General features: G+C 42.5%; 1 protein-coding gene across 6 annotated transcripts in view; it reads left to right on the forward strand.

The window, feature by feature from the left end:
* The first annotated feature begins 777 nt into the window (after nt 1–777).
* The window catches only part of TMEM181 (transmembrane protein 181), a 35,740-nt gene continuing 10,898 nt past the window's right edge, over nt 778–25,619 (forward strand). The window contains exons 1-9 of one of the 6 annotated variants that reach the window (XM_064447104.1): nt 778–970; nt 14,000–14,103; nt 17,787–17,842; nt 19,134–19,224; nt 19,828–19,946; nt 21,016–21,135; nt 23,101–23,181; nt 24,183–24,282; nt 25,035–25,165. In XM_064447104.1, the coding sequence (XP_064303174.1) occupies nt 840–970; nt 14,000–14,103; nt 17,787–17,842; nt 19,134–19,224; nt 19,828–19,946; nt 21,016–21,135; nt 23,101–23,181; nt 24,183–24,282; nt 25,035–25,165 (933 nt within the window). In that variant the 5' untranslated portion in view covers nt 778–839. Of the gene's footprint in view, nt 971–8,568; nt 8,593–9,159; nt 9,232–9,560; nt 10,161–12,439; nt 13,561–13,999; nt 14,104–17,786; nt 17,843–19,133; nt 19,225–19,827; nt 19,947–21,015; nt 21,136–23,100; nt 23,182–24,182; nt 24,283–25,034; nt 25,166–25,619 lie in introns of those variants that run through there. The other 5 variants (XM_064447109.1, XM_064447106.1, XM_064447105.1 and 2 more) reach the window with 5 other exon arrangements.

Consider the following 25,619-nt stretch of genomic DNA (forward strand, 5'->3'; position numbering starts at 1 on the left):
TTCATGGGAATTATTAAGGTTTGAATTGATAGAATAATTTAAAACAGTGTTTAAATGTTAATTTGTTTATGAAGAAAAGTTTAATGCAAATAAAGCTATCATGGCACTCTGCAGATTGACTGGAGCTCAGCAGAAGCCTCCCTGAAAATCTAAACAGCCTCATTGTTAATGTTGGAGCAATTATGGCATGATGACCGTGAAAAGTGGATTTAGCGCAGGGTTTCTTTAACGCACGTTAGGCTTTCTTCAGTGTTGCAAATTGGCCATATTAAGGCTGGGTAAAAGAAGCAATAAAAACCGGGACACTGATTTTAAATCGAGCCGGTATGTTTTTAAGAACAAAAAGGCTTTATTTTTTTAAAAATCAGATAATTTCAGCAGGGGTAACGCGAGGTCTTAGCTGCTAACTTCCCTGGGGAGCTGCGGGCCGGCGGGGAGGAGGGAGGGCAGAGCCGAGCCCGGTGGGAGGCCGGGCGGGGGCCACCCGGCTGCCCGGCGCCAGCTGCCGGGGGGCGCTCAGAAGCCCTCGGCACGGCCCCGGCCCTCCCGCTGCTCCGGCGGCCCCCAACACCGGAACGCCCGCCGGGCGGGGGCAGCGGCGGCGGGAGCGGGAGCGGGGCCGCCCCCGGGCGGCGGCGGCGGCGCGCACCGGCCGCCCCTCTCCGTGGTGCTGAAGCGGCTCCCGCCGCCCCCGGGCCGCGGGCCGTGAGCCGAGGGCCCGCCCCCGCCCCCCGCTCCCGCCGCCCCCCGCCCTCCCCCCCCCCCCCGCCGCCGCTGCGGGTCCTGCGCCGGGCGGGCTCTGGCGGGGCGCCATGGCGGAGCGCGGGGCCTGAGGCGGCATGGAGGCGGATTTCGCCGCCTTCGGCAGCCCGCTGTGCGGCGAGGTCAAGCGCTTCTGCAGGCGGGTGCGGGAGACCTACCGGGAGATCAAGGAGGACCTCACCCCCTACAAGGATGACCGCTACTACCGGTACGGGCGGCGCGGGAGCGGCTCCTCCCCGGGGCCCGGCGCTCGGCCGCGGCTCCGGAGGGGACCAGGCCGACTTCACGGGGCGAGCGGGGGCGGGGTGGGGGGAGGTGGTTGGCCGGGGACCGGCTTGAAATCTGGGGCCGGGCTTCATGCGACGACCCCCGGCCCTGCACCCGGGAGCAGCCGCCCCAGCCCGGGGCCCGTCTTCGGGGCGGCGGCGCCGTGGGCGCCCGGACCCCGTCGTCCCGGGCCTGCGGCAGCAGCGGGACACGGCAGAGGCCAGCCCGGGCCTGCCCTGCCCTGCCCTGGCCTGCCCAGCCCAGCCTGGCCCTGCCTTCCCTGCCCAGGGGACTCGGACCGGCAGCGCCTCTGGGCAGAAGGCCCAACACCTCTGCTTCTACCTTATGTATTAATGTCCTTACACAGGTGATAAAAGCAACTTCCATTTGCCTTCCTCTGCGCTATGTGTTTTCCACTGCCATAGCAAGCTAGGGGAGCGTGGTTGAAAGCAGCCGTGAAACAATCCTGCAATAGTTACAAAAGCGTCTGGGAAATCAGAGTGGTTGGCAAAGATCGAGGTCGAGAGGGACAGATGTACTGAGTGGGCTACACCCATGTTTCCTCTGTGCCTGGCCCTGTCTTCCGATTCCATGAATGACCAGTGATGGCTGGAGAGTATCAATGTTTTGAGGTTACACAAGGATAGGAAGGACTGCAAAGGTGCTGGAGGACTGGGTTATAAATTAAAAGAGTTTTTGGATCAAAGGTCAGAAAAAGTAGAATGATAATCAGGAGAAACAAATGCCAGGAGCTACACAGAGAATGAATGCTATTCAGCCACACAAACACTGGCTGGGGAAGGAGCAGTTATATAACTTTTTTTTTTTTTTTAAAGGGTATGGGAATTATAATGCTTTGTAAAATAACCTCTTTCAACAATGACATTGTCTTATACCTGTGAAAAAGGTATAGTAATTTGGGGTGTACAGCAGAAGCAGGGTTCATAAGATGTGAGAATTAAACCATCTGCTTTAGTCACCACTCCAGACCTTAGCCGGAGCTCTGTCCAGTTCTGGGCACCACAATTCAAAGGCCTGCCAGTGGAAGAGAGCATAAGGACAGAGATATGGATAATCAAAAGCCTAGAAAACATAGCTGTGGGGAAAAATTGGGGTTGCTCCCCAAAAAGAAGAAACATCCAAGCTGGAGGAATAGGACTTTCTGTAAAGAGAAACTTCATGTTCATCCATCATGTAATCTTGGACAAAGGATTACAGAGTAATTGAAGCAATAAAAGTTCTTATTAGACATTAGGAAAAAACCTGAATGGGAAGGATGGTAAAACACCGTAGAAAGGATTAGCCAGGGGAACCGTAGCATCTCCATCATTGGAGGTCTTTAAAAACTTTTGACAAACGCATGCCAAGAAAAACATAGATCTGGCAGATGCTCTCTTGAGACAGAAGGAAAGATTAAGTACCTTGTGAGGTCTCTTCCAGCTCTACTTTCCTATGAATCTGATCATATCTTCTGCTTAGATCATTTGACTTCAGCACGCTGTGTCTGCTTTCCCCAATGAATGGGCATGTGGTCCATTAGATCAAATCTGTCTCATTGATCACAATAGCAAAAACTACAAAGAGCCACGGAGTTTGGAAACGCTGCCTGGCAACTTGGCAGAATTTAGCATAAAGACCATCCTGCCTGTCAAAAGAGTGGCTCTTTGTACTTGAGCATGGTGTGAGAAGCCACAGGATGTGATAAGGAGTGATGGAAACGTACCTGTGTGCATCTGGCAGCGTGATAATGGATATTGGCACTAGAACAGAGAAAGGAGGGAGAGATATGCTTTGGATTAACAAATAAAAGGTCTCAGGAGAGGCATTTATTCAGCTTCGTTTCCAGAAGAAACTCGATCTCTCCAAGGTAAATTGTCATTAACTCATTTTTATGTCTAAGTGTGTATGGAGGGACTTTCTGTATTGAAAAGAGTAGACACTACTCCACCAGATCAAATGAGCTGGTAGAGTTAGTGCTAGATTGCCCTTTCTTCAGTGAGAGGATCCCCAAGAGGTATCAGCTGCAGGTTGTCTAGACTGAAATGGAGTAATATCAGGCTCTTGGCAAGGAAATAATGTTTTGTGACTTAGAAATCATGCTAGTACTTCTCTGCATTCCCAAGATCCTAACCTAAGTGACCTAGCATAGAGTGAGTTTACTGTTACTCTCACTGCGTACCTGCTGTTCTGGTATTTCCCTTTTAGCGTTACGGATGGATGTAGCATCGGCACCTGCTTTTTAGATTCCTGGTAAGGAGGAGGGTTTCTTGATGGTACCGTGCATTCTTCTTACAGCCAGCTCTCCCTTATGGGAAGGAGAATTAGCTATTTCTTCCTCTCCTCTCTCTCTATTTCATTCAGTACATTTGGACAGGTCATAAATGAGCATACCGAGGGATGTAATGGAGAGCCTTGCTGCTCTGAAGGCAGAAGGAATTTTGGAAATTTGATCAAGGAAAAGCCGTGTGGCTTGTCTTCACTTCAAACCAACTAGGTTCTCTAAAATAACCAGGTTGCTAAAAGCAAATAGTATCTTACACCAGACTAACAAAATTAAGAGATGGTAAAACCATATAAAAAACATATAATTTTTCCCTCTCGCACACTGTATTCACAAATGAGAGGCTATCAATCACTGCCAGCCTTAACTTCTGCGGGCTGAGCAAAGCCATTTGGACATCAGCTGGTGGTTTCTATTGCCTCTTTGGAAATGGAACAGTCTAGTCCATTAAGTGGTAGGGAAGGCAGAGGAGGGGTGGGTGAGCTTGCAAGTAATCAATATTTGCCAGAAAAATAAATTTTAAAATTGGCTGCTGCAGTCTCTCTCCTGATTTCTATAAGGACATGATTCTTGGAGTGACAACAGGAAAACTCAAAACTGGAAGGCTTTGGAGCACAGCTTATGCAGGAATGGAAAAACACCAAGCAGTGCCCTTTGTGACTGGCAGGGAAACAGCCTGCCTTGGACTCAGGAGCGCTACTCGTACACTGTGCTGGTATGTGACGGGATTCGGTGCGAAGGGATGAGCTAGCTCAGAGATGGCCGATGAGGCTGTTATCCCAAGTAACTGTGCTCTCCCTGCTTGGATGGCTAAGTCATTTCTGATTCAGCTCTGAGGCTGTCGCAGTTTAGTCACATCTTTTTGGTGATGGCTTCCTTCAAAGCACGGTACTCCTGAACGTGTGGTTCAGCAGCTGTCTGTGAGCAGCCTGTTCTTTGGGTACGGATGACAACTAAGTGGGGCAGGATCCTCAGCCATCCTAAGCTACACCATCCTTGTTCCGCAGAGCCTCAGGACACTCATCCATACTAGATAGGTGAAGGAGTTTCCATGTTAGTGAGTTTGTTCTGCCCAAGAGCCCAGAATAGCCTCTAAATTGTGCCTCCTGGTGTATTTCCCCACCAAGAGCAAGTGCTAGTTTACCCAGCCACCTGGGAGAGATGGAGAGAGCAGGGTTAGCCATGGCTCAGAACACTGATTGACACTGATTGATCTGTCTAGGTTAATAGTTCCCTCAGGCAGACATGGCACTTTACGGTATGCTTGTAAAAGAGGCTATAGATTTACAGACTAACGGGCACAGTAGTAAATAACCTCATTGGTAACCCAAATACAAGATTGGTCTGGACTTCGTATGCCTAGGATTAGCCTGTGGTACACCGGGAGATGTTTGGTGCAGTAGATAAGCTCAGAGAAGGCAGAGGGAAAAGTGTTGTGCTCTCCCATCAATCCTGGGGACTGCCACAAAGCGTACCAGCCCTTGATTTATTATAGCAACTTTGGGATTATTCTAATTTACACCCCTGAAAAATTGCTCCAGACAAGCCACTTGAATGAACAGTTTGTTCTCTGGTGCCTCTCCCTCCCACTCCAATATGCTCCTTCCTCCCCTAGCGTGCCTCCTGGCCGGGATGGCTGGGCAGGGATGGCTGATGGAGGGCTCGCAGCCAAGGGCTCCCTCCCCAGCACTAGGCAATTTAAAGTAAGTTATTGGTAAGAAAAGAGCTTGGTACTAAACCATCTGTATTTTTATCTCTCCGACCTGTTGCCAGTGAGGTACGCAAAGCTTACTGGAAGTCACCAGGCCTCCCAATCAGCTGACAGTTATTTCAGTGGGAGTGTCCTAACTCTACCCCGTAGCTAGCCTTGAAGTGTTCAGCATGCTGAAAACGTTTTGCTAGGCAAGCAAAGTGCCTACCTGATATAGAAGAGAAAGCAGGAGGGTGACCAAATTGTGGTCTGACATCAGAGTCGCATAACTATAACTAATGACTTGGTATTCTTGAAAAATCAATTTCTAAGCTGATGAACATATCCCACTGGCCAATCAGCCTATACAGGGAAGCGTGGTGTTGGCACTGAATTTAGTAATAGTACCGAGAGATTACGATAAATTACCTACAATCCGCACTGCTTTAAATAAGAGATACATTTTAAATGCCTATCATGCAATAATATGACATTTTGTTCATCAGAAAGAAAAGACTATATAGAGGATATTGTGAAATGTATTATTTAACTTACAGCTTTAATTAATGGTTGAAGTTGCTTATATGGGTAACAGAAGAGGTAATTATAGATGATACTGATACTCTTAATTTCTCAACATATCCTATTAGTGTTTCCAGTTCATTAAAACATAGCTAATCCTCAAAACATGTGGGGAAAATTAATTCACAGTGGTTCTGCTCCTTTGGCAAAAAGACCAGGGAATAGCACATAATTTGGCTTGGCAATAAGGAGAAGGTCTTCATTTTTCCCTAGAGAAAATCTAGTGCCTGTGTGCTTCAGAGAAGGACCTTGAATTTTGCCAGAGAGGACTGTTGTGATAAGGATACACTTCTCACCTTCTTAAAATCTTTCCCAAGTGCTCAAAGTGCAAGTCTGTGAGAAGCCAAGGGGTCAGCAAGACCTTGCTGGAGAATTGCAGTCAAATCCCCTGAAGGTTCATGCTGCTTCCAGCCTAGACCCAGGCAGGATCTTCAGTAGCTGCTTCAAGCCACAGCTGGTACCTCTCTCTTGTTCTTCCAGGGCTCACTGCTGGGTTCTGGCAATTGGGGGAAGAACCCGAATGACCCTGGTGTGAAGTACACAGCTGGAGCTAGAAGGCTTGAAACAGCATGAGGAGGAGAATAGCACTGTAGCTTCATGATTGCTTTCAGCTACCATAAGCTGGCTCTGCAGCTGGAAGAAGCCATCCTGGCTCTCCTTTCCCTAGTCAGAAATTTCTGCTGTCTTCCTCACCTGCCCACAAACGTTCCTGTAGCTGCACAGCCACTGAGCAACTGATCCAGCAGAACATATACTTTTTTCTGTGACTTTTAACTCAGATAATTTCCATTATTTGATTCACCACTCTACTGCACAAATATTCATGCCAGCAAAAGTCCAAGAGCTACAGAGAGGCTGAATTTCTTCTTTTGTCACTAAAGCTGTAGGTATGAGTATAAACTGGTCATGAAACTATAGTGCGAGTGTCAACGTGGTTAGTGTGAGTAGAAACCTGACCAAGCTGGCATTCAGCCTCCTTATTCGTAGATCAGCCTGCCTCTTCTTACAAGCCTCATTCACCGTACACCATCCAGTTTCCACTATAGATGAGGCAGACAGTAGCTTCTTGCGCTCTTTCACCCCAGAGGAGGTTGGACAAGGCACAGAGCAAGGCACCTTCTTGCAAGGCACAAAGTAGAGCAACTGACTGACTCTGTCTGTGGAGGGAGAGGGGTTTCACAGTGCCTTCCGAGTGTTTAGCTTGTAAACTCAGTACCACTATTTTCACAAAACTTACAGGGTGCAACGTATGTGTTTATAGTCTAGTCACAACCCTTCGAAAGCTGGTAGATAGCAAGGAGAAAAGTGGTCCCATGGCCAACTGAAGTGAGCTGGATTTCAACTCTGCCACCCACACTGTTCTCCAAGTGACTTTTGGCAAGGCTCAGTCTCCCTGTGCTTCCGTTTCCTACCCATTCAATAAGAATGTGTTTTTGTTTGGAGGAGAATAAATTCATTCGCGTTAGTGGGACACCTGAGTGCCGGGGGGACTGGAGCAATCATCCAAATAGCTCAGACATGCGCACATAAATGGCAGCGGTCTCTGCAACTGTGCTTCCCAGAATGCCGGGAATGGTCACGGATGCTGTAAGCATCATTGCATCATTTTCTGGCCAGAGAGAACTTGTTGGAGAGACCTGAAGTGTGCTGAAAGCTACACACTGCACATCGTAGTCAGCAGTGACCTAAGGACTTCAAGTTGTGGCTCGGCAGTGCCATCTTGTTCTGGGTACCATTGCGTTGTCCTAATTATTCCAAGCTTTCTTTTCTGCCCTACAGTAGTGATTCTTGTCGATACAAAATTTATAAATGCCTTTCCTTTGTCACTTGGTATTCTGCATTTCCCAAGACAGCTTTTTTATGAGATTACTGAATGAACACCAGTGCTGTAAATCACACCTTTAACCGACAGGATAAATACCGGTGTCAATGACTGAATTAATTCCCAGCATGTTTCTTTGGGCTTTAGTGGTGTTCTACAAGAGACATGCTGGGTCCCACAGGTCACCAGTAGTGACATGAATTACCCGTAGGGCAATTGAATGAAATGAATAATATTATTAATGTCAAGTGCCTTTAAAAAGTCAGTGCAGTAAAATCATCTTACCACGTACGTAAGCTTTTAATGGAAGTATTTGATTCTTGAACAGATAATTTGTAAATTTTATGTTGACTGATCTATCTAAATATTTCTGAGGTCATCCTGACATGGCTCTACCTTACGTATATGACAAACACCAAAACTGGGAAGTTTTACTCTGAATTTTATCCTAGGCCAGACACCAAGTATCCCCAGATATTTAAGTAACTGCAGTGCTGGCTTTTTATAAACAAATATTAGAGCTATCAAAAATGATTAAAAATATAACTTGGCCAATTTATCCCAAAGCTTGCGTAATTCTCATAATCTCTTCCCAGTGTGTCTGTTGACAATCTTTGTTGCCCAGTCTTGGGATATTTAATAGGAAAGCAGAACAAAATCCAACTTTATCTCAGCATTTGTGCAAGAATAAGATAGCGTTAGGTGCAATCTGGGGATTTTCATTAAGTAGTATGTTTAAAGCAGTAGCTTACTCCTAGGATTTAATTTCCAGTGCTTGTGAGCTGACTAAATTCTCTGTGAACATGATACATTAATCACATCTCTTGAACACCACAAAGCTGCCTGCAGGTGACTGCAGCGATGGCATTTTCACTCTGCTGAAAAAGCCATCGCCCTTTGATCAGGCTGAAAAAAGTCCTTTGCAAACCCGGAGGCCATCTCTAACAGGCACCACACATAGAATGTCCTGAGTTGGACAGGACCCGCAAGGATCATCAAGTCCAACTCCTGCCCCTGCACAGGACAGCCCTAAAATTCACACCATGCGTCTGAGGGCGTTGTCCAAGGGCTTCTCGAATGTCTCCAGGCCTGGCGCCGTGACTGCCTCCCTGGGGAGCCTGCTCCGGAGCCACGTTCATGTACACACTCGGCACGGATGAGCCGCGTCAGTCCTTAAGCCTGAAAGGGGTAGGTTTAAACCAGATTCAGAACCCCTTCTCTGTCTTAGTTATTCTCCGTTTACACGGTTATAGTTCCCTACGCTGAACGCGGCTGCCGCTACCACGACACGAGCTGACGGAGGGCCCTGCGAGCGCGGCCGGCGCTGCCGCCGCCGCAGGGAACGGTGCGCTATGGCGCCCGGCGCTCAGCGAGGGGAGGGGGACAAGCGCGTGCTGGCGCTCAAGGCCTGCCCGCCAAAGCGAAGGCGCCGAAGCTCAGCGCCCGGTTTGAGCTGCCCTCCCGAGCGGCCCTCTCTCCCTTCCCCCGGCGGCCCCGGGGCGGGCGGTGACTGCGCCTGTTGCGCGCCCCGGCGGCTCTCCCCGTGGAGAAGCGGCGGCTGCGGCTTGTCGTGCGGCACCTCAGCCCGGGCGGACCAGCTGCTTCCCGGCCCCGCCGCCAGCATCGTCGCCCTTCGGCCCCGCGGCGGCAGAGCGGCGGGGGTGCCGTGACGTCTCCCGAGTCGCGTGGCGGCCGGGTGACGCACGCGGAAGCCGCCACCAGGCACCACTCGCGATTGTGCCACGGCGGCGGCGGCTGCCGGGGGGGGTAGGGGGGGGTGTGGCGGAGGTGGTGTCTCCACTGCGCATGCGGCGCCGGGATGGAGCCGTGAGTGGTGGGCGGGGGAGGAGAGGGCGGGGGGGGGTCCCCTCTCGCGCGGTGGCGGGGGGGAGGACACAGCGGCGGCGGGAGGGGGTCTGGCGCGGGCGGGGCGGGGTGGCGGCTCGCTGGGGGCTCGCGGGGCTGCCCTCGCGCTCGGGCGCTGGTGGCGGGAACGGACGTTTAACGGCCGGCGGGGAGCCCGCCGAGGGAGGGCCCGCCCGTGAGGGGGGCCTGCCCGTGGGGGGCCCCGCGGCTGCCGTCGTCCTGGCCTTAGGGAGGGGAGGGGATGCCGGGAGCAGGACGTACTTGTTTGCCTGGGACTGGGGCAAGAAATGCCTTCCCCTGGCCAGATTCGGTAATTTAAGCTTTTCCCCCTGTAAAGACCCGAGTCTTGTCCTTCGGTTCATACACGTTAATTCTCATTAAGGAAATAGATCAGAACTTAATGTTTCTGAGGCTATGGTTCGCCAGTCAGAAACCTGAGAGCGACTACCCACTTCTTCAGAGGAACGCTGTGGTTTTTCCTCTTACGTGGTGAACAAACCCCCCTGTATCTCCAATCTCAGATTGTCTGTTAAGAAAAAGGGAAAACTTGTTTTCCCGGATGTGTATCCACATGGATAGAGCCATGAACCCTGACTAATTACTCAGACTTCAATGAATAAAACAACCATGACACTTATAAAAGTGCCAAACCCACACTGTGCATGCAAGCAGTCGTGGTTAGCTGTCAGTTGTCCTATAACAGTACCACGCAGAACTGTTAAAATTAATTGTATGCATCTTTTTATGTAGTCATGTGCTGCCTTGTTAGTCATTAACCATGGTGGAATACATCTGCAAGAAGAAACTCAAGGTCTTCTGAGGGATGCCAAAGCAAGCAGTGTCTTTAAACTGTGAGAAACTGCAGTATGTATAGACCCAGTACTGTGAATGTAGGTAGTATATATAATCATTTAAATCAAAGTGGTTTTGGTGGTTTTATTTGGGAGTGAGCCTAAAATAGAAAAGAGCAGTTGGAGGCAGAGTGTTGAGGCTAGTATGTCAGAAAAACTACTGCACATAAAAGTGAGTTATTTCTGATTTTAATATCAACTCTCTGCTTCCTACTGCTTTAGCCCGCTTTTGTCACAGCCTTCCCATCTGTAAAGTGGCAGTCTTAAGTGAAAAATATTGCATAAAAGGCTCTGTTTTTCATGATAGTCTTTAGTCTAGTAAAGACTGTGTTCTGCAGGCACGAGAAGTTATTTGAAGATGAGAAATAGCCTGAGAAACATTTTGCTTACCCATTTGAGCAAAAACTTTACTCAAAGAGCAAGATTTAACCTGCCTTTACATATCACGTATGAATGGCTATTGAAAGATTACAGTTGTTATGGCTGTGCATTTCTATAGTTTGCTCTATCACAGATGGCATTAGAGCAGTTTCATTTTTACTGACTACTATTTGAGATGTCTAAGTATAATATTTCTGTTTGTATCTCAGTGCTTTCTGTTCCTTTGCAGTTAGTTTCAGACAATTTAATTATACAATATTTAGTTCATCCCTGAGTTAGGATAAAATGCAGTACAGGTGGTAAAAGCTGGCTGAGAAATCTGCAGACTTGTGGATATCTAGTTTTAAGGTTCAGACTGCCTTGTCTGGGTTGATTAAAGCACCTTCCACTGGTAAAGCAAAGCACAGCTCTTGTTTGAACAGGTGCTTCCAGAGTGAGGAACCTTTTTTTCTTCTCCCATAAATGCCTTTTAGGTGTTAGAAAGAAGCTGTTACTTGGGGATCATCAACGTGCAGTTATGAATATTCATAAATTTTGTATAATGTCTTTCCAAGAGGCAGAGGTTAAACAAATAACATATGGGAGGATCATTGTATCTGCTCTCTATGTCAGTGCGTGATAGGTTGAAATGAGACACTTAACCACACAAGGAAGTTCTGTTATCGCAGCGAGGGGCAGTGGAGAATACATCATCTGATAGGAATGCTATAAATTGTTTGCTGTCACAATAAATGTAGTTAAGATTTGGCTGATTTCTTTGCATTTCCTCTTACAAAAAGTGTCCATGTTGCCTTACTGAGCTGTAAAATAGCACATATGGTCAGTGGCTTAAATGAGACTTCAGTAGTACCAGTATGGAAGAAGAAGGAACAGACACAGTGTGTCCCTACTACTCTCAGGTCTCCTCTCCTTGTAAAGTGCCAGCATGACTGTCCTTAGGTAGGTGTATACCTACCCATTTTGACTACTAGGTGTTGCACTACCTGGAGAAGAGCTGGAATAAAGAATGAGCCAATGTCTGGAACATATTTCTTTGAAAGCTTGCAAATGCATCTGTGCTCTGGCATATGAGTAAACCAATGTGATAATTGTCAAGAGCTGTGAGTGTTGGCTGGGTGAATTCTGGTAAATTTTCTGTAAGGACTGTGGAGATGAAGGTGCTCTTCGTGTTCACATTATGCACTTTGAAATATCTACAAAAACTTGGAAATTAGGAAGCTGATCAAAAGAACCAAGAATATGCGTAGCAAGTCAGAAGTATCCTGCATCAGACTGCAGCTGTTGAGTGGATGCCTAGGTGTAAGCTGTTAAGAACAGCACAAGCATGTGTGGTACTTTCTCGACCTGTGGGCTTTCCAATCCAGACTTGCTTTCTGTGTTTTGAGTGGGCCTCAGTGCGTCCTCTTCCATGAAACATTTGGTATCCACTTGAACCCTTTAGGCATACCAACATTTTATGTCCCATTTTTATAAAGCAGGATTTTCTTGGTAAGATTAGTATTTTTGCATCTCAAGGTAATATCCCGTACATGGTGTTTTTACCGGCTCATCTGTGGAACTGAAGGAGCCCTTGGAACAAACAGGAAAATGCACCTTAGTTCATTAGTTATTTTAGTACTAGTACAGATGTAATAGCTTTAAAGTGGTTTAAGTGCATGGATGCTGAGGTGTTAAGACGTTGATCTAAGGAAAATCCTGTAGTTATAACTCTGCAAAATGTGTGCGGACATGTCCTGGTTTGAAATGCCTCTATTAATTGGCATTTTTCAAAGTGAACTTAAAATCATATTTGTCTGTGAGACTTCTGTGTGGTGATCTCTGTGACAGAGATCTGATCTGTTCCTATTTATGATTGTGATAATTTAATGGTCGATTTACCTTTTTTGCCTGTACAACCAGCTATTCCCACTTCCATTTGCTCTGCCTAACAGCGTGTGGTGAGGCAAATTACGCATCGTTTGCAGGTGCTATGCCCGCAGTGCTGTACAGCCAGTTCGTTCAAACGTGTAACATTTACAGTTACTTGCTTGCAGTTTGCATTACTTCTGTGAGTTTTTCCTCCCTTCCCCACCTCCTTGGTGAGTTAAATTAAGATGTGGATCTTTCAAACTTTACGGTAAAGGAATGATGTAATTATTTTTGTAGTGCCTTATTGGGAGAGATTGCAGTGATTCTTAAAGAAAATAGAGTTGTTATTAAATCCTTTTACTGGTTTAAAGTGAATTGTTTGCCTTGCTTTTAAGGGCTGCCAGGCATGTAGGCCCGGGGTACCTGGTCCCAGATTTCAGGCTGGGATTATGGAAAGGATTCTACCACCTTTTCTGCATCTCTCCATTGAAGTGGTGAAACAGAGCACCATGCAGGTGGTGAAAATAAGTTTTATTCCAAGCTGAAAGGCAACACTGTCATTAAAGTCTTATGCTTTCATTTCCTTCCATGGTGGTGCTCTTGCAGCTTCATTGGAAAACACCACCACCAACCCACCACCCCGAATCCTACAGCTTTCCCATATAAACTGCACAGCTTTCTGTGATCATACCTACTGGAGCAGCAGTAGAAAATCAACTACATGATGGCTCAGCTCCGGCATAACTCAAAACAAAATGTTGGCTGTATATTGAAACATGGTGGATTTGTCTTTTTTTGAGCTATGCATTTAACAAGAATGAAGATAAAGGAGGGGTTCATTATGTAGGATTAATTCTTTGATATATATTTCCCTCAAGCTAACAGAACTTGAAATTGCCTGTTTCCAAGAGAAAGCAATTGGTCCTTTTAGTACTTTTTTTCCCCCTCTATTTTGTCTTTAATCTAATGATAACCACCAACTGGTTATGGAAGATATGTCATTGCTTTTATGTGTATTTGTATTTAAGTGTCTAATAATAAACCTAAGTTCAGGTTTCTATTTCCCAAGCTTTGGTGGAGTTCAGACAAGAATGCAGAGCCTGAGCATGCACATCTAGCAGATCTGGAGTTCTGCCTTACTCCTTGTTAAGGGTGATCCCGCAGGGCTGAAGTATATAGGGCGTAGAAAACTCATCAGTATCCTGTGCAGGTAACTGAGTTGTTACTGATGTCGATCCCTTTAGGTTAAGCTGCCATTGCCCAAGACATGGTGTCTTGGGTGTTTAAATTATTAATGAGTGAACTAAAAAAAAAAAGTAACTTTTTCTCCCTCTAAGAAATGCTTTCTCTTGCTCTAGTCTTAGGATAATAGAAAACCCTAGCATACAAAGAATGGGCAAAATTCATACATTTGGGGGCACAGATGTGCATGCACGTACATATGTCTAATAATTCCTAGTAGTTATCCTTGCTCTATAAAGCAGCATTATTTTTGTTCTCTTACTGTTACATGTTTCAGAGTTTGGTTTAATTTTCTTTCTGGAGGAATGAATGAGGTCCGTTCGCTTCCCCCCCCCCCCCCCCCCCCCCCCCCCCGCTTTAGAAATACGACTAACAGCTAATTCTGTGCTTTCTTTTGCTTCCTGTAGGCTGGCACCGATGCGATTATATACACTGTCCAAACGGCATTTTGTTCTGGTCTTTGTAGTGTTCTTTCTTTGTTTTGGTTTGACAGTCTTCATAGGAATAGCAGGTAAGCATGTTGTCTTTTTAAAAGATTACAGTTCTTGTGTGCTTTGTCTAAACCTGTTGGTATTTACAGATGTATTTAAATGCTAATGAGCTTACTGCCCCTGAGATGTCTGAGGAAGCATTACTTTTGACACGGAGGGGGAAGTGTTTCTCCCATCTAATTTTTCCGTAGGAGTACTACCCGCACTGATTTGGAATTTGCAACTGTTTTGCAGGGGAGAGTCAATGAAGTGAAACAAAACCAACTTCATTGTAACATAATGTTTCAGCAGGCTGCTACATTGATTTTCATCTTTGTATTTCGATCTGTAAAATGGTGGTGCTAATACTTGATTTCCTGTGAGGAAACCGACAACTGTTTGTAAAGCCTTCTAAATGTTTGGGTGATAAATGCTACAGACATATAAAATATTTTAGTAATATAAAAATGCGAACTTCTGTTATCAAACATGTATGAGCTTAGGCTTCTGGTTTCAAAGACCTTTGTGGGAGTCATGATGTGGTCTGGAAGGCTAAGCACGTAGTGCCTGGATACTTGTCCTGAGTATCAGAGACATTTGCAGAAGTCTGGTCAACAGAGATGCAGAGTGTCATGAGGCAGATGGAAAGCATGGGACCCCCCTGTATTTCATGCTAGAGAGCTTTTCCAGGTCCAAAACATACTTGAAAAAGAAGTCAGCATGCTATCACTGCAGTGTTAGCAAGCTTATACTCTGCTGTCAGGATAGCTTTGTCAACACAGAAGTTAAATGACAGGGAGAGGGAAAGGGAGGGACTTGTACTTATTTAGCAACCCACCCCGTCACTTAAGAATTATTTAAGGATGTTACCACCTCCCCCCACGTTAATGCTTCTTTCCACATCACCCAGTGTGTTCTCCTGTGTCACTGACAACTCTTGACCTGTCTGTAGGGTTGTGTCTACCTCTCCCCTGTCCTTTGCTTCCATCAGAATGAGATGGGCTGCCCAGGCCTGGGACTCATCCACTCATGCCTGCCTTGGAAAGAAGGGGAGTTAATTGGAGGCAGCTGTTTGGGCTTTTTGTGCCCATCCGTGCTTGTAGGCAGTGTATTCTTCATAATAGCATTAAATAATACAATTTGCCTGTGAAATAAAACCTTCTTTCCTGCTGTTTGATTTATTGTAGCAGCCTAAGTTCCAGACAGACTTTCCGTTCATAAAGGTTAACCACTGGTATTCCTGTGACTTGCCTTAGGATGCTGAAGGGCATTGTCTGGCCACTAAAATACCATATAAATACATTTACAAAAATTCATTTTTTCTGAATGATAAAGGGAAAAAAACCTGGAATTACTTAACTTACAGTCATTTGGCTTAAAAACTGAACCATGTTTGTAGTTGTGTATTTATACTGGCCAGTTGCAACAAATGCAAGAAAGTTGTTTTATGTGAGACTAGGCGAAAAGCGGTGCTCCTGGAAGAGAAAACCAAAACATTTCATTCTTAATTGGTAGCAGAGCCTGAAAGAGAGCAGTGTTAGTGTGTTGCATTGCGCCTGCATGCAGAGCAACCTGGTGATGTGGTTGCCTTTAGTTCAGGGGACTTGGCTGCTGTAAGCAATGCTTGGTTATCTGTACCCTCTGGGGTCCCAGGACTCACCTGTGATCCCCTTCAGGAACTGGCATGGCAGGCTGTGGGATTCTTGTCCTTGTAAGATTGGTTTGCTGGATAGTTTTGTTGACAATGCATGAACACAATTCATTATTATAACTTATCTTTAAAAGAATGCTGTTTACCTTGGGAGGAGACCCACTGGACACTTACTGTGGTGTTTTTTGTGGCTTCTGTTGCCAGCTCCTTTCTTCCACAAATAGAGGGAGGGGCACTAACAAGAGTGCTCCTTTATTAAAGGGTGAAGTCTGAGCAAAATTCACCAAACCCACTGTGTAAATGAAAAAGTGGGAGATATATCCATATTTTCTGTGCTACTTGAATATGCCTTTGCCCATACTCAACATCTCTACCTGCAGTTTGGGAAGCCTAGCAGAAGTCATGTCCTCATCTGAGAAAACAAGACAGTTTAACCTGAGGTGGCTGTTGCTCTTCAGTTCTTGTAGCCCAAGATGGATGCAGACTTGGTTTTTTTGTTCCTCAAGTTACACTCCCTTTCTTTCACTTTTCCCAATGGGTCTATGTTATCTTTGGGGTGAGACAAGTGCAAGGACAATCCAAGGTGCAGAGCTCATTTTCTGCACCTGTGCAGTTTTCCTGTTCACCACCTCAGGGTGGTTCTTTGCTTTCCAATGTGATTCTGTTAACTGAGCAAAACTAAAAGAAAAATAATAGCAATGTAGTTTAATCACCATTTTTTAATAATATGACCACAGCATTGTTTTGATCAGTCGCTTTAAAAAGTTTTAATATACTGCTTGCTAGAGGAGTAGCAGTTATAGCAGTAGAATATAATTATTTTTTCGGTTGCTGTTCTTAAAAACTGGGACTATGATCCCCCTGCCCCAATATTAGTTCATATCTTCTGGTAAAAAAAACCCCAGCTTTTTAAAAAGGCTCACTCTATTAGTTTTGTTATGACTTAATTACTGAAATATGATGACATCAGCTGTGAGCACTTATTGAAGTTGACTTATGCTTTTCAAAACCAAAAAGCTTTCCAAAAATCTGCCATGTTTATATGTACTTGAGAACTGAAAAGTTCAGTGATGCAGAACTGACTTTATAGTGGGTGGCTGTTAGTGAAGTTGAACTGTAATTCTAATATGAAGCTTTGAGTGTGACGGGTGGGATTCTTAATTTTTCCATTTAAAGTCTGGAAGATGGTTAATATTGCAGTTAGAGTTGGTTATAGAAGCCCAAGCAACACTGCATGTTTAGAACTGTTGTGACAGCTAACCTAAAATACTTCTTGCACAGAATGATCCCATGTTTCTCAGTTACAAGCTTCCTTCTTTTCCATTGTTTCTCTGCAGAAACTTTGAAGTCCACAGTCTTTGTGAAAGCTGCTTTTCTTACATGACTTTTTTAATACTAAGTTTGTGGCTGAAATAGCATGTTTTAAGCATTAATAAATTACATTAATTGCCAGACCGAATACATAAGGGAGGAGACCATTTGGACAGAGAAACCTTACTGTGATTGGGAAGCCTCTGGAGTGACCCAAATACACACATATATGTCCTGCCTATGTCCCTACCTGCTATACTTCTCCTCTGTGTTTGTTCACACCCTGGTATATAGATACAGGCCTTTTCCTACTCTTCCCTTTCATTTTTCTGGTCTAGTCCTTTTTTGTATATATATATGCATGCATGAGTACATACTTTTGTGTATGTACATGCAGGCATGCATTCCTCTTCTCCCCAGTACCATGTGTTCTTGCATACCTAAGTAGGCTAAGGGGAAACCTTACTGCTGACTACAACTACATGGATTGCTTAATTTATAATTTACTTCCTATTTAATCATGCCTAGAAATACTACGGCAGAGGGGCTTAAAGGAACATTCAGGCCAAGTTTATTAATGATATTGAAATGCCTAAGTGATTTACCCTTCAGCTTAAACATCTGAAAAGTGGGATACTATTTACCTGCTTTGCAGGGACGTATTTTATAGAGTCTTTTGAAATCCTATATTTATGTTATTACTTATCAGTAACACACATAGTTCAATAATGTTTTCTTTCTTCCTTCTTATATATTGTGTAGGCCCTAATGTGATTGAAACCTCTGTAGCAAGGACCGAGTTAAATAACAGCTTAAAGGTAAGAGCTAATAAGTATTGTTGGATTACATGTATGGCTTTATTTGATGTCAGTAATGTTAAACATTCCACTCCTTCTGCCCGGTTATTTTAAGCATTTACATTTTTACTGGAAAACTTTATGGCCATGTGGTGCTTTCCAGTTTGAAATTGAACATGCAATATTGCACTACCATTGTGTTATGTCATGAGCGGCTCAGCAGCAATTTCTAGTCTCTTAATTTTGTGAGCAGGTAAGATGGAGAATTCTATGATGTTTCTGCCCAGTAATTTCTGATAAAGTAACACTTGAGTGTTGATAGGATTCCCTGGTGAGTTTATGTTGGAGATTCCTGTAGAGGGTCCAGAAATAGAAGTTGAGAACACAAATTGAAAAACAATGCTCTCTGTAGCAACTAATGCCATCCCTCTTGTGATCTTCCTTTCTATCAGCTGGGAAGGAATATTTCTTTTTCATGTTAACTGTTCACTGTCACATGACCAAGACATGGGATCTGGCTTCCTAACATGACCTGTCACATTCATTTTCTTGAAAGCTTTCATATTTTGGTTCTCAGTTCTTGCATATTTATTTCTGTCTAGCTCTTCGCTGTCAACAAAATATTCAGTAATTTTTGTGAAAGTGCTAAAAAGTATTTGTTCTTTTGATTTTTTTTTCTAAAGTAATTTTTCTTTAAATATACTGGAATGTTTCTTTTTTTTGGTCTATTAGTGACCTATATATTGTTTGGATTGGTACTGTGTTATGGGTGGATTTTTTTTAAACATACTTTTATATCAAATAAGAGAAGTCTTTCGTGCATGTAGGTTTTATCTGTTAATGATATTTTCCATGCTTTTGAAATGTGTGGGATTTTTAGAAAACCTAGTGGAAAAACAGTTGTTTTCATAATTATAGTTGAACATGTTTAAAAACTGTGTAGCAGATGGGGGATCACAAACCTGACTTTTGACATAAAGTGTTAGAAATGCCTTTTTATTTTTAGGCTAGGTCTCAGGACTTTGTTTTTCTTATCTGAACCTTTTGTTTTATTGCTGCTGCTTCTATGTGCTTTAAGTAGTCATATCTTTCCTTACTTCAGTGCTGTGCAACATACATGTGCTGTTTAAGCTACTTCTCTGGAAGACTTATATTTGAACTGCTTATCATACTGTCCGCAGAGTAGCACATATTAAATCTATTCCCAAAAATACTGTCATAAACATAATTAACATGCCTTTCATCACTGTAACTACAGCTATATCATGTAACAGAATAATGGCTGATGCTAACCTTGTGGGGTTTTTTACAGCTGAAGCCATTTAATTTAAGTTCACCACCACTGTCTACTTACAATCAGCAGCTGTGGCTGACCTGCGTAGTTGAGTTGGAGGAGCATGATGGTGAGACTCTTACCTAATTCTCAGGAAACTGCTATAGCAACCCGTATATTATATATTGTATCTTTAATTTCATCTGTCACGTACATGATCCTGTTGCCTTCTGCTATGGTTGGTGGGTTTTTCCTCTGATACACTTTCTCCCCTTCCACCTCTTGTCTCCAGTAAAGTCATGGACAGCACTGATCTTGAGATCTGGAAGCAACAGGTATATGGGATGAGTTGGTTGTTATTTCTGTGAAAGCAGTAGTATCTAGAGAATCTGTGTCTTTCTTCCTTCATTTTGGGGGGAATTAGATATGTAGATTGTAATTATATTATTTTTTTCAATAAAACTTCCCTGTAAATATGTGAGAAATACTGAATTACTAATTGTTAAGCTGTCAAGATGCAGCACACAGCATTTGTGACTTACTGCCTAAGTACATAAATAAAAAGTTTTGTGGGGTTTTTTATTACTATGCTGGACCCCTACTCCAGTAAAGTATAACTGAATACCTTTGAGTAATCTTTGGATATCTTATGTTTTAAACTATATTTGGAGCTCTATTTGAGATTTCATTTCTGCATGTAGCAATAGTTTAATGGTTTTTCTTTTAATTACAGTATCCCTCAAAAAGAATGTTACTATGACAGTCAAAGTACTTGGAGTGGTGAAGGATGGAAGCACGCCATATGTTAATAATCAAGTTCACAATCGGATGAGATTACTCAGTTGTGCACAAGTATGTGCCTACTTAAACAAAACTCTGATGCAGTACATTTTCTTTACATCTGTGTGCATGTTATTTTGTATTGCAAATGATAAGAATATATCTGTTAAGCACGTCTCAGGAAAGAATCTGGTGTATGGTTTTATTTGTAATTGCAACCTAGCTAGTAATGCCGAGCAAGATACCTACCTATCCATCTTTTTCTGTTTCCTGCTATGACTTCAGTCTATTACCCCTTAAAGGCCCCTCTTTCTTGTTAGAGTAGCTCTCTGCCAGCAAACAGTGTGTGCTGCTTAGTCACCTAAACAGATTTAGCAGTACTGAAGAAAGGAATATCACAGAAGATTGGCCATAGAGCTCCAGAGGAGAGAAAAATTCTCCAACACCTAACAGAGAGTCTGGTTGAAATCAGCTGGCATCTGTGTTCTGAAAAAGCCACCTGTGAAGAAATGTTTAAGGTTTTGAGTTTCTAGTATCATTTTCACTGAAATTTTTAAGCTTAGAGACAACCAGAAGAGCTTCTCCAAATATAAGCCCTTTAGGAAGGGCATAGCTGAAGTTTTTTATGATAAGCATATAGAGTAAATCAAATGTTTCCTTTTCACATATGAATTCTGCAGAAATTAATGAACAGTGTTCCATTAGATTTAATTACACACAGCCAAGACAGCAATGTGCTTGGGTTTTCTCTTTCCTCCTGTTAACTTTTAGAAATGAGTTAGTACAAGAGAGCCCCATCTCACAATCCAATGACCTAGAGCATGACTGACAGTTATTCAGATCCTTCCTGGTGGTGCAAGCAGTTGCTTTCACCAGCTTAAGTGAAAAGCTAGCCTTGTTTATTGGTTCAACCTCTGATCCCACTGACTGAATAAGTTTCTTCTGCTTTGTCTGGTATCTTTCAAGAAATTCTTACCCTTCAAGAAAGTCTTATTCTGACTGACTAGGATTGGTAAGGCATATGATAAATGTATCTATATCTGACCATTGAGAAACACATTCTTTAACCTATACTAACAGTGCATATTCTAGAAAAAGTTGAAGGCTTTTACATACTGTTCGTTACTGTATGTGTTCACAGAAATGCAGTGAAATAATTGTTGCTCACCTTGGCTACCTGAACTACACACAGTACAACATATTTGTTAGCTTTGAAGATCTAAATAAATTAATGTACGCCATCCGTAATATTACTTTCACAGTAAGTACGAAGTTTTATACTAGCAAAAGAAATATCTTTAATTACTAAAGCTGTAGAAGTCCGCTTTAACTGTAATAATAAGTTATCTCATTTTTGAAGATAACCATAAAGATGTGTCATAATTAATTTTTCTGTTACTGCTGATGTTAGAACTATTATAGCATTTGCTGTTAATAGGAGTCTAGACCAATTTTTTTAACTCCATAAGGCAAGATTTTTCTTTCAGAACTGCTAATGCTGTTTTTTGGAACAGAGAAATTTAGTCTAATTCCTGGGAGATATTTTTAACAGTAGGTGAGCTACACTAGAACATCCAGTTTTCTGCATTTGCTTATAAAGGTGTTGCCTTTCTAAAGCATGGTGTCTTTTTCAGCCTTTCTGGTAAGTGTGTCTGAATTAGCCAGATTTTTCCAGACGTTACAAAAGCATGGGCTAGAATGATTTAACAAACTCAAAAGAAAAATGAAGAATTTTTTTTTTTTTGCCTGGGCTTATAAGGAAGAGAAAAATGTTTATTCAGCTAAAATAAGCAGGCTAATAAAGTAATTCACTAAAATAAACTCTAGTGAAATAACTGGCTCAGTTCATAGTGCTGAATATTGCTTATAAAACAGTTACATCATCAGTGCATGCTGATTGGCTCCAGAAAGAAATCTAGAAACGTTTGGACTGGGAGAAGATGGGACTAAACCAAATTTATAATACAGGTTACTATGGTATATTCTACCTGTATGCAACATTTGGTATGTCAGAGCAGGTAGCAAGCAAAAATCTAACTGTAAAGGAAAAGTGGTTTTTATATAATAAACAAACTTCCTGAATATTAGTATTTGTAATATTCTAGTGCATAAAGCACATCATTAAAAATAAGTTCTAAGGGGAAAAAACCACCCAACTTCACAAACCCTTTGCTTAGTTTCAGCCTTCAAACATGACAGTGCGTTGGGGTATTTATAGTTGTACAGTTTATTATCTTGCTTTGCAGGCTGCCTTTAAGGCAGACCTGTGTGCAAAACCAAAAAAACCCAAACCCAAAGCCCTGCTTTCTCACAGCAACTAAAATTGTCAGTTTATTTCATTATTACAAAGGTTTATAGTGATGCCAGTTGAAATCATAGATTACCTTTTGTATAATGGGATTCTCTATGTATAATTTTCATTCTACATTTACGGTTTAAAAAGACGTGACAGAGGTTGATAGATTTCACAGAATCACAGGTTGGAAGGGACCTCAGGGATCATCTAGTCCAACATTGAAAGGTAAAGCTTCTTGTTCAGGAGGGCAGAGCATATGTTGTACCAGACAGTTTACGTTTCAAAAGAGAAGCATGCCAGGTAGGAGATAAATTGTCAGTAGAGCAGAGTTTATGCAAACTGACGTGTTATAATTAATACTTGTGTCCTTCTAATAATTAGAGGAGGAGAAGAAGGAGCTTTTCCTCCTTAACCTATGAAAAAAAATCCCTTACTTGATTTTCTTTTTTGCACTTCTGAAACAAGAGAATAAGCTTTAAGAAAACAAACCCATTACAGGAAGCATGCCTGTACCTTGCCAACCTCTTCATAATCAATTTATGCATCTAACCCTGGTAATAAAGAACTTACTGGGTTTACTCAATTGTTAGCATTCAAACTTTGAATGAAAGTGCAACTGAAATCAATGAAGAACATCCTTTTTGTCCTGAGAAGTGCTTTAACATATGACAGCACACTGAGTATGTTAAAAGTGACAGGGTAAAAGATAAGCAAGGATATTGGCTGCTTTGGTTATCTTTTCATCAGATGGTCTTGTGGGTATGAATTTTTCTTTGTCTTTCCATGGTGACATGGTGGAATTCGGTTATACCTTTACATTTTGAAAAGCCAGAGAATTTTCAGTATCTGCAGAAAGTGCTAATTATTGATGTGGTATGTACGCTGTCAAAATACTGTTCATTGGGCTGGTTTTCTTCTGCTTTCTTGTAGTGGAAGACCTACAATCCAACTTTTTCACAAGTGGAAATATGGTTCCGATTTGTCTTTGTAGTTCTTACTTTTATGGTCACGGTAAGATTTTGTTTCAGTTTTTCTAGAGTATATTACGTAGGCAGCTGGTAACACTGCTCTGTAGTGCTGTGTTTAGCCACTTAACCCTAGGCAGCAGAGTTGGGATATCACTGAAAGGGTGTAAAAAAATGTTTTGAAAATACGTATGTAGTTGCTGCCTTTATGATTTACAAGTGACATTGAAGGGACATTAAGAAAATAGGTTAAATGGGAAAACTTGTTTTTCTAAACTCTGATTTTTAATTGAACAGAAAGATTTTTACTTAAACGAATTCGAAATTAAATGCTAGAAAAAAAAATTTTTGCAGTGCAGGTAGGCTCAGACATTGGAATAGGATGCCCAGAGTGTGGGATCTCCATCTCTGAAAATGAGCAAAACTCAGTTAAATATGACCTTGATCAAACTTTAAAGTTATTGTTGCCTTGAGTGTGAGGGTGGGCCAGGTTGACCTCCAGAGGTCCCTTACAACCTAAATTATGCTACAATTTAGATTATGTCTCCCCTCCAACCTGGTTTGACCTCTGAAAAAGAAGTGTTTGGGGGAAAAAAACCAACATAAAATCTAAAATGCAGAATTTCCAGAGTAAAGACACTAAAGCACTGAACACTTGCATAGCATTTTTCTCAGGTAGCTGATGTCACTCAGCAGGTAACTGAGAATGTGATATGGAAACTGTTTTAAAAAGTGAGTTTGAGTGGAAGTTGTTGGTAGTGTGTGACCAGTAATCAGGCAACATTTTTTCATACACTGTTGATTTGGGCAGTACTAGCTGGTTTCCTTCTCAGTTGGCTTGAGAAATTAAGTAATTTGCATTGGGGTAAGCCAGCAAACTTGAAGCAGAAGTAGAAGCTAGGAGATATGGTTCCTGTTTTACAACGTTCTCGGTGGCAAAGACCTCGTGAAGTAGCCTTTGCAAAATGCTGCGTAATCTGTTTACTCCAATAAAACCATTAAGGCTGTATTTCTTCCTCACAAATGTTTGTTGTTGTTGTTTTATAGTGTCTGTTTGCACATTCTCTGCGGAAATTCTCCATGAGAGACTGGGGTATTGAACAGAAATGGATGTCCATCCTCCTTCCCCTCCTGCTACTTTACAATGGTATCTGGAATTTTTAGAAAAGCCCTTTTTTTTAAAAAAAAAAAAAAAAAAAAAAAAGAGAGACAGAAGGCAAAATGGAATTTGGCCTTGAACTTACAAGCAGCAGTTTATAAGGCTTTAGAAAACTAATTAAAAAAAAACCCAAACCAACCCTTTTTAGGTCTATCAAATCCAAGGGCATAATGAGTAGGTAGATTGAATAGATTGAATTCTTTCAGTCATGTGAACATCAACTCTATTTGTTTAAGGCTCTGATTAGAACAGGTGGCTGCAACCATACTGAACCTTTCATGTAAATGCAATTTCTATGTTTGTTTGCTAAGTCTTACTTCATTTTTTAGATACTTACACTTCAGTTAAAAATGGAGGCTACTTTTAGTCCAGCAATCAGCATTAAATTCTAGCACTCTTTAGCAGTACCAAAAGAACATTTGCCTTTCAGTCATTCTATGATTATTTTTTTAGGTCATCACAAAGAACAGTGGTTTAGTATAAAGTCTAATAAAACCTGAAATCTTCTAGAAATGTTGGCAACCATTTCAGATTATTTCTACAACACAGAGGATTGCTGCTGGAGGCACCAGTTTCTTTGTAAATGAAAGATACAGCAAACTTTAATTTCATTTACTGGTGTAATTTGAAAAATTTAGGGTTTTTCGTTCCTCTGAAGATATATTCTGCTTTACTTTTCATAATGGAAAAGACTCTGCTTTTTCCCCTCTGTTTAACTTTTTTATCTTATTTTGTTACAGATCCATTTTTTCCCCTTTCTTTTCTGGTGAACAGCTGGTTTCCTGGAATGCTGGATGATCTATTCCAGTCGTTGTTTCTGTGTGCATTGTTGTTGTTCTGGCTTTGTGTCTACCATGGTATAAGAGTACAGGTAAGGGTGCAACATTATCTACTGCTTATTGAGAAGATAGTACTTGTTTTTTCAGTCCTCTCAAAAGATGACAAAAATGAAACCTTTTTTTTTTTTTTAAAAAAAAAGAGACTTTATATTCTTAAAGTACAATGTGATACATAAAGCTTTGGAATTAAAATGATTTGTAGTAAAGTAGATTGTCTTGAGGCTACTATGGCTAAATGAGACAGATAGGATAGTCCACTCTGAACTATTGCAAGACAGTCTTCAGAATTATGATTCCATTAAACTTTGTTCTTCCTTGAAGGGTTTTGTTTTGTATAAGGTGGTTGATTGGTTTTTAAGCCACTTTAAAATACTCTGTAAGATAAATATGAATTCTGGAGCATACTCCTATAGTTGCAGTATCAGTGAAATATGTGGGACCTTATAAGTAGGATGCTCCAAATCTACTGCATCTTATAACAGTAAT

This window comes from Phalacrocorax carbo, chromosome 3 (assembly GCF_963921805.1).
Source record: "Phalacrocorax carbo chromosome 3, bPhaCar2.1, whole genome shotgun sequence".
In the NCBI taxonomy this organism is placed as follows: Eukaryota; Metazoa; Chordata; class Aves; order Suliformes; family Phalacrocoracidae; genus Phalacrocorax; species Phalacrocorax carbo.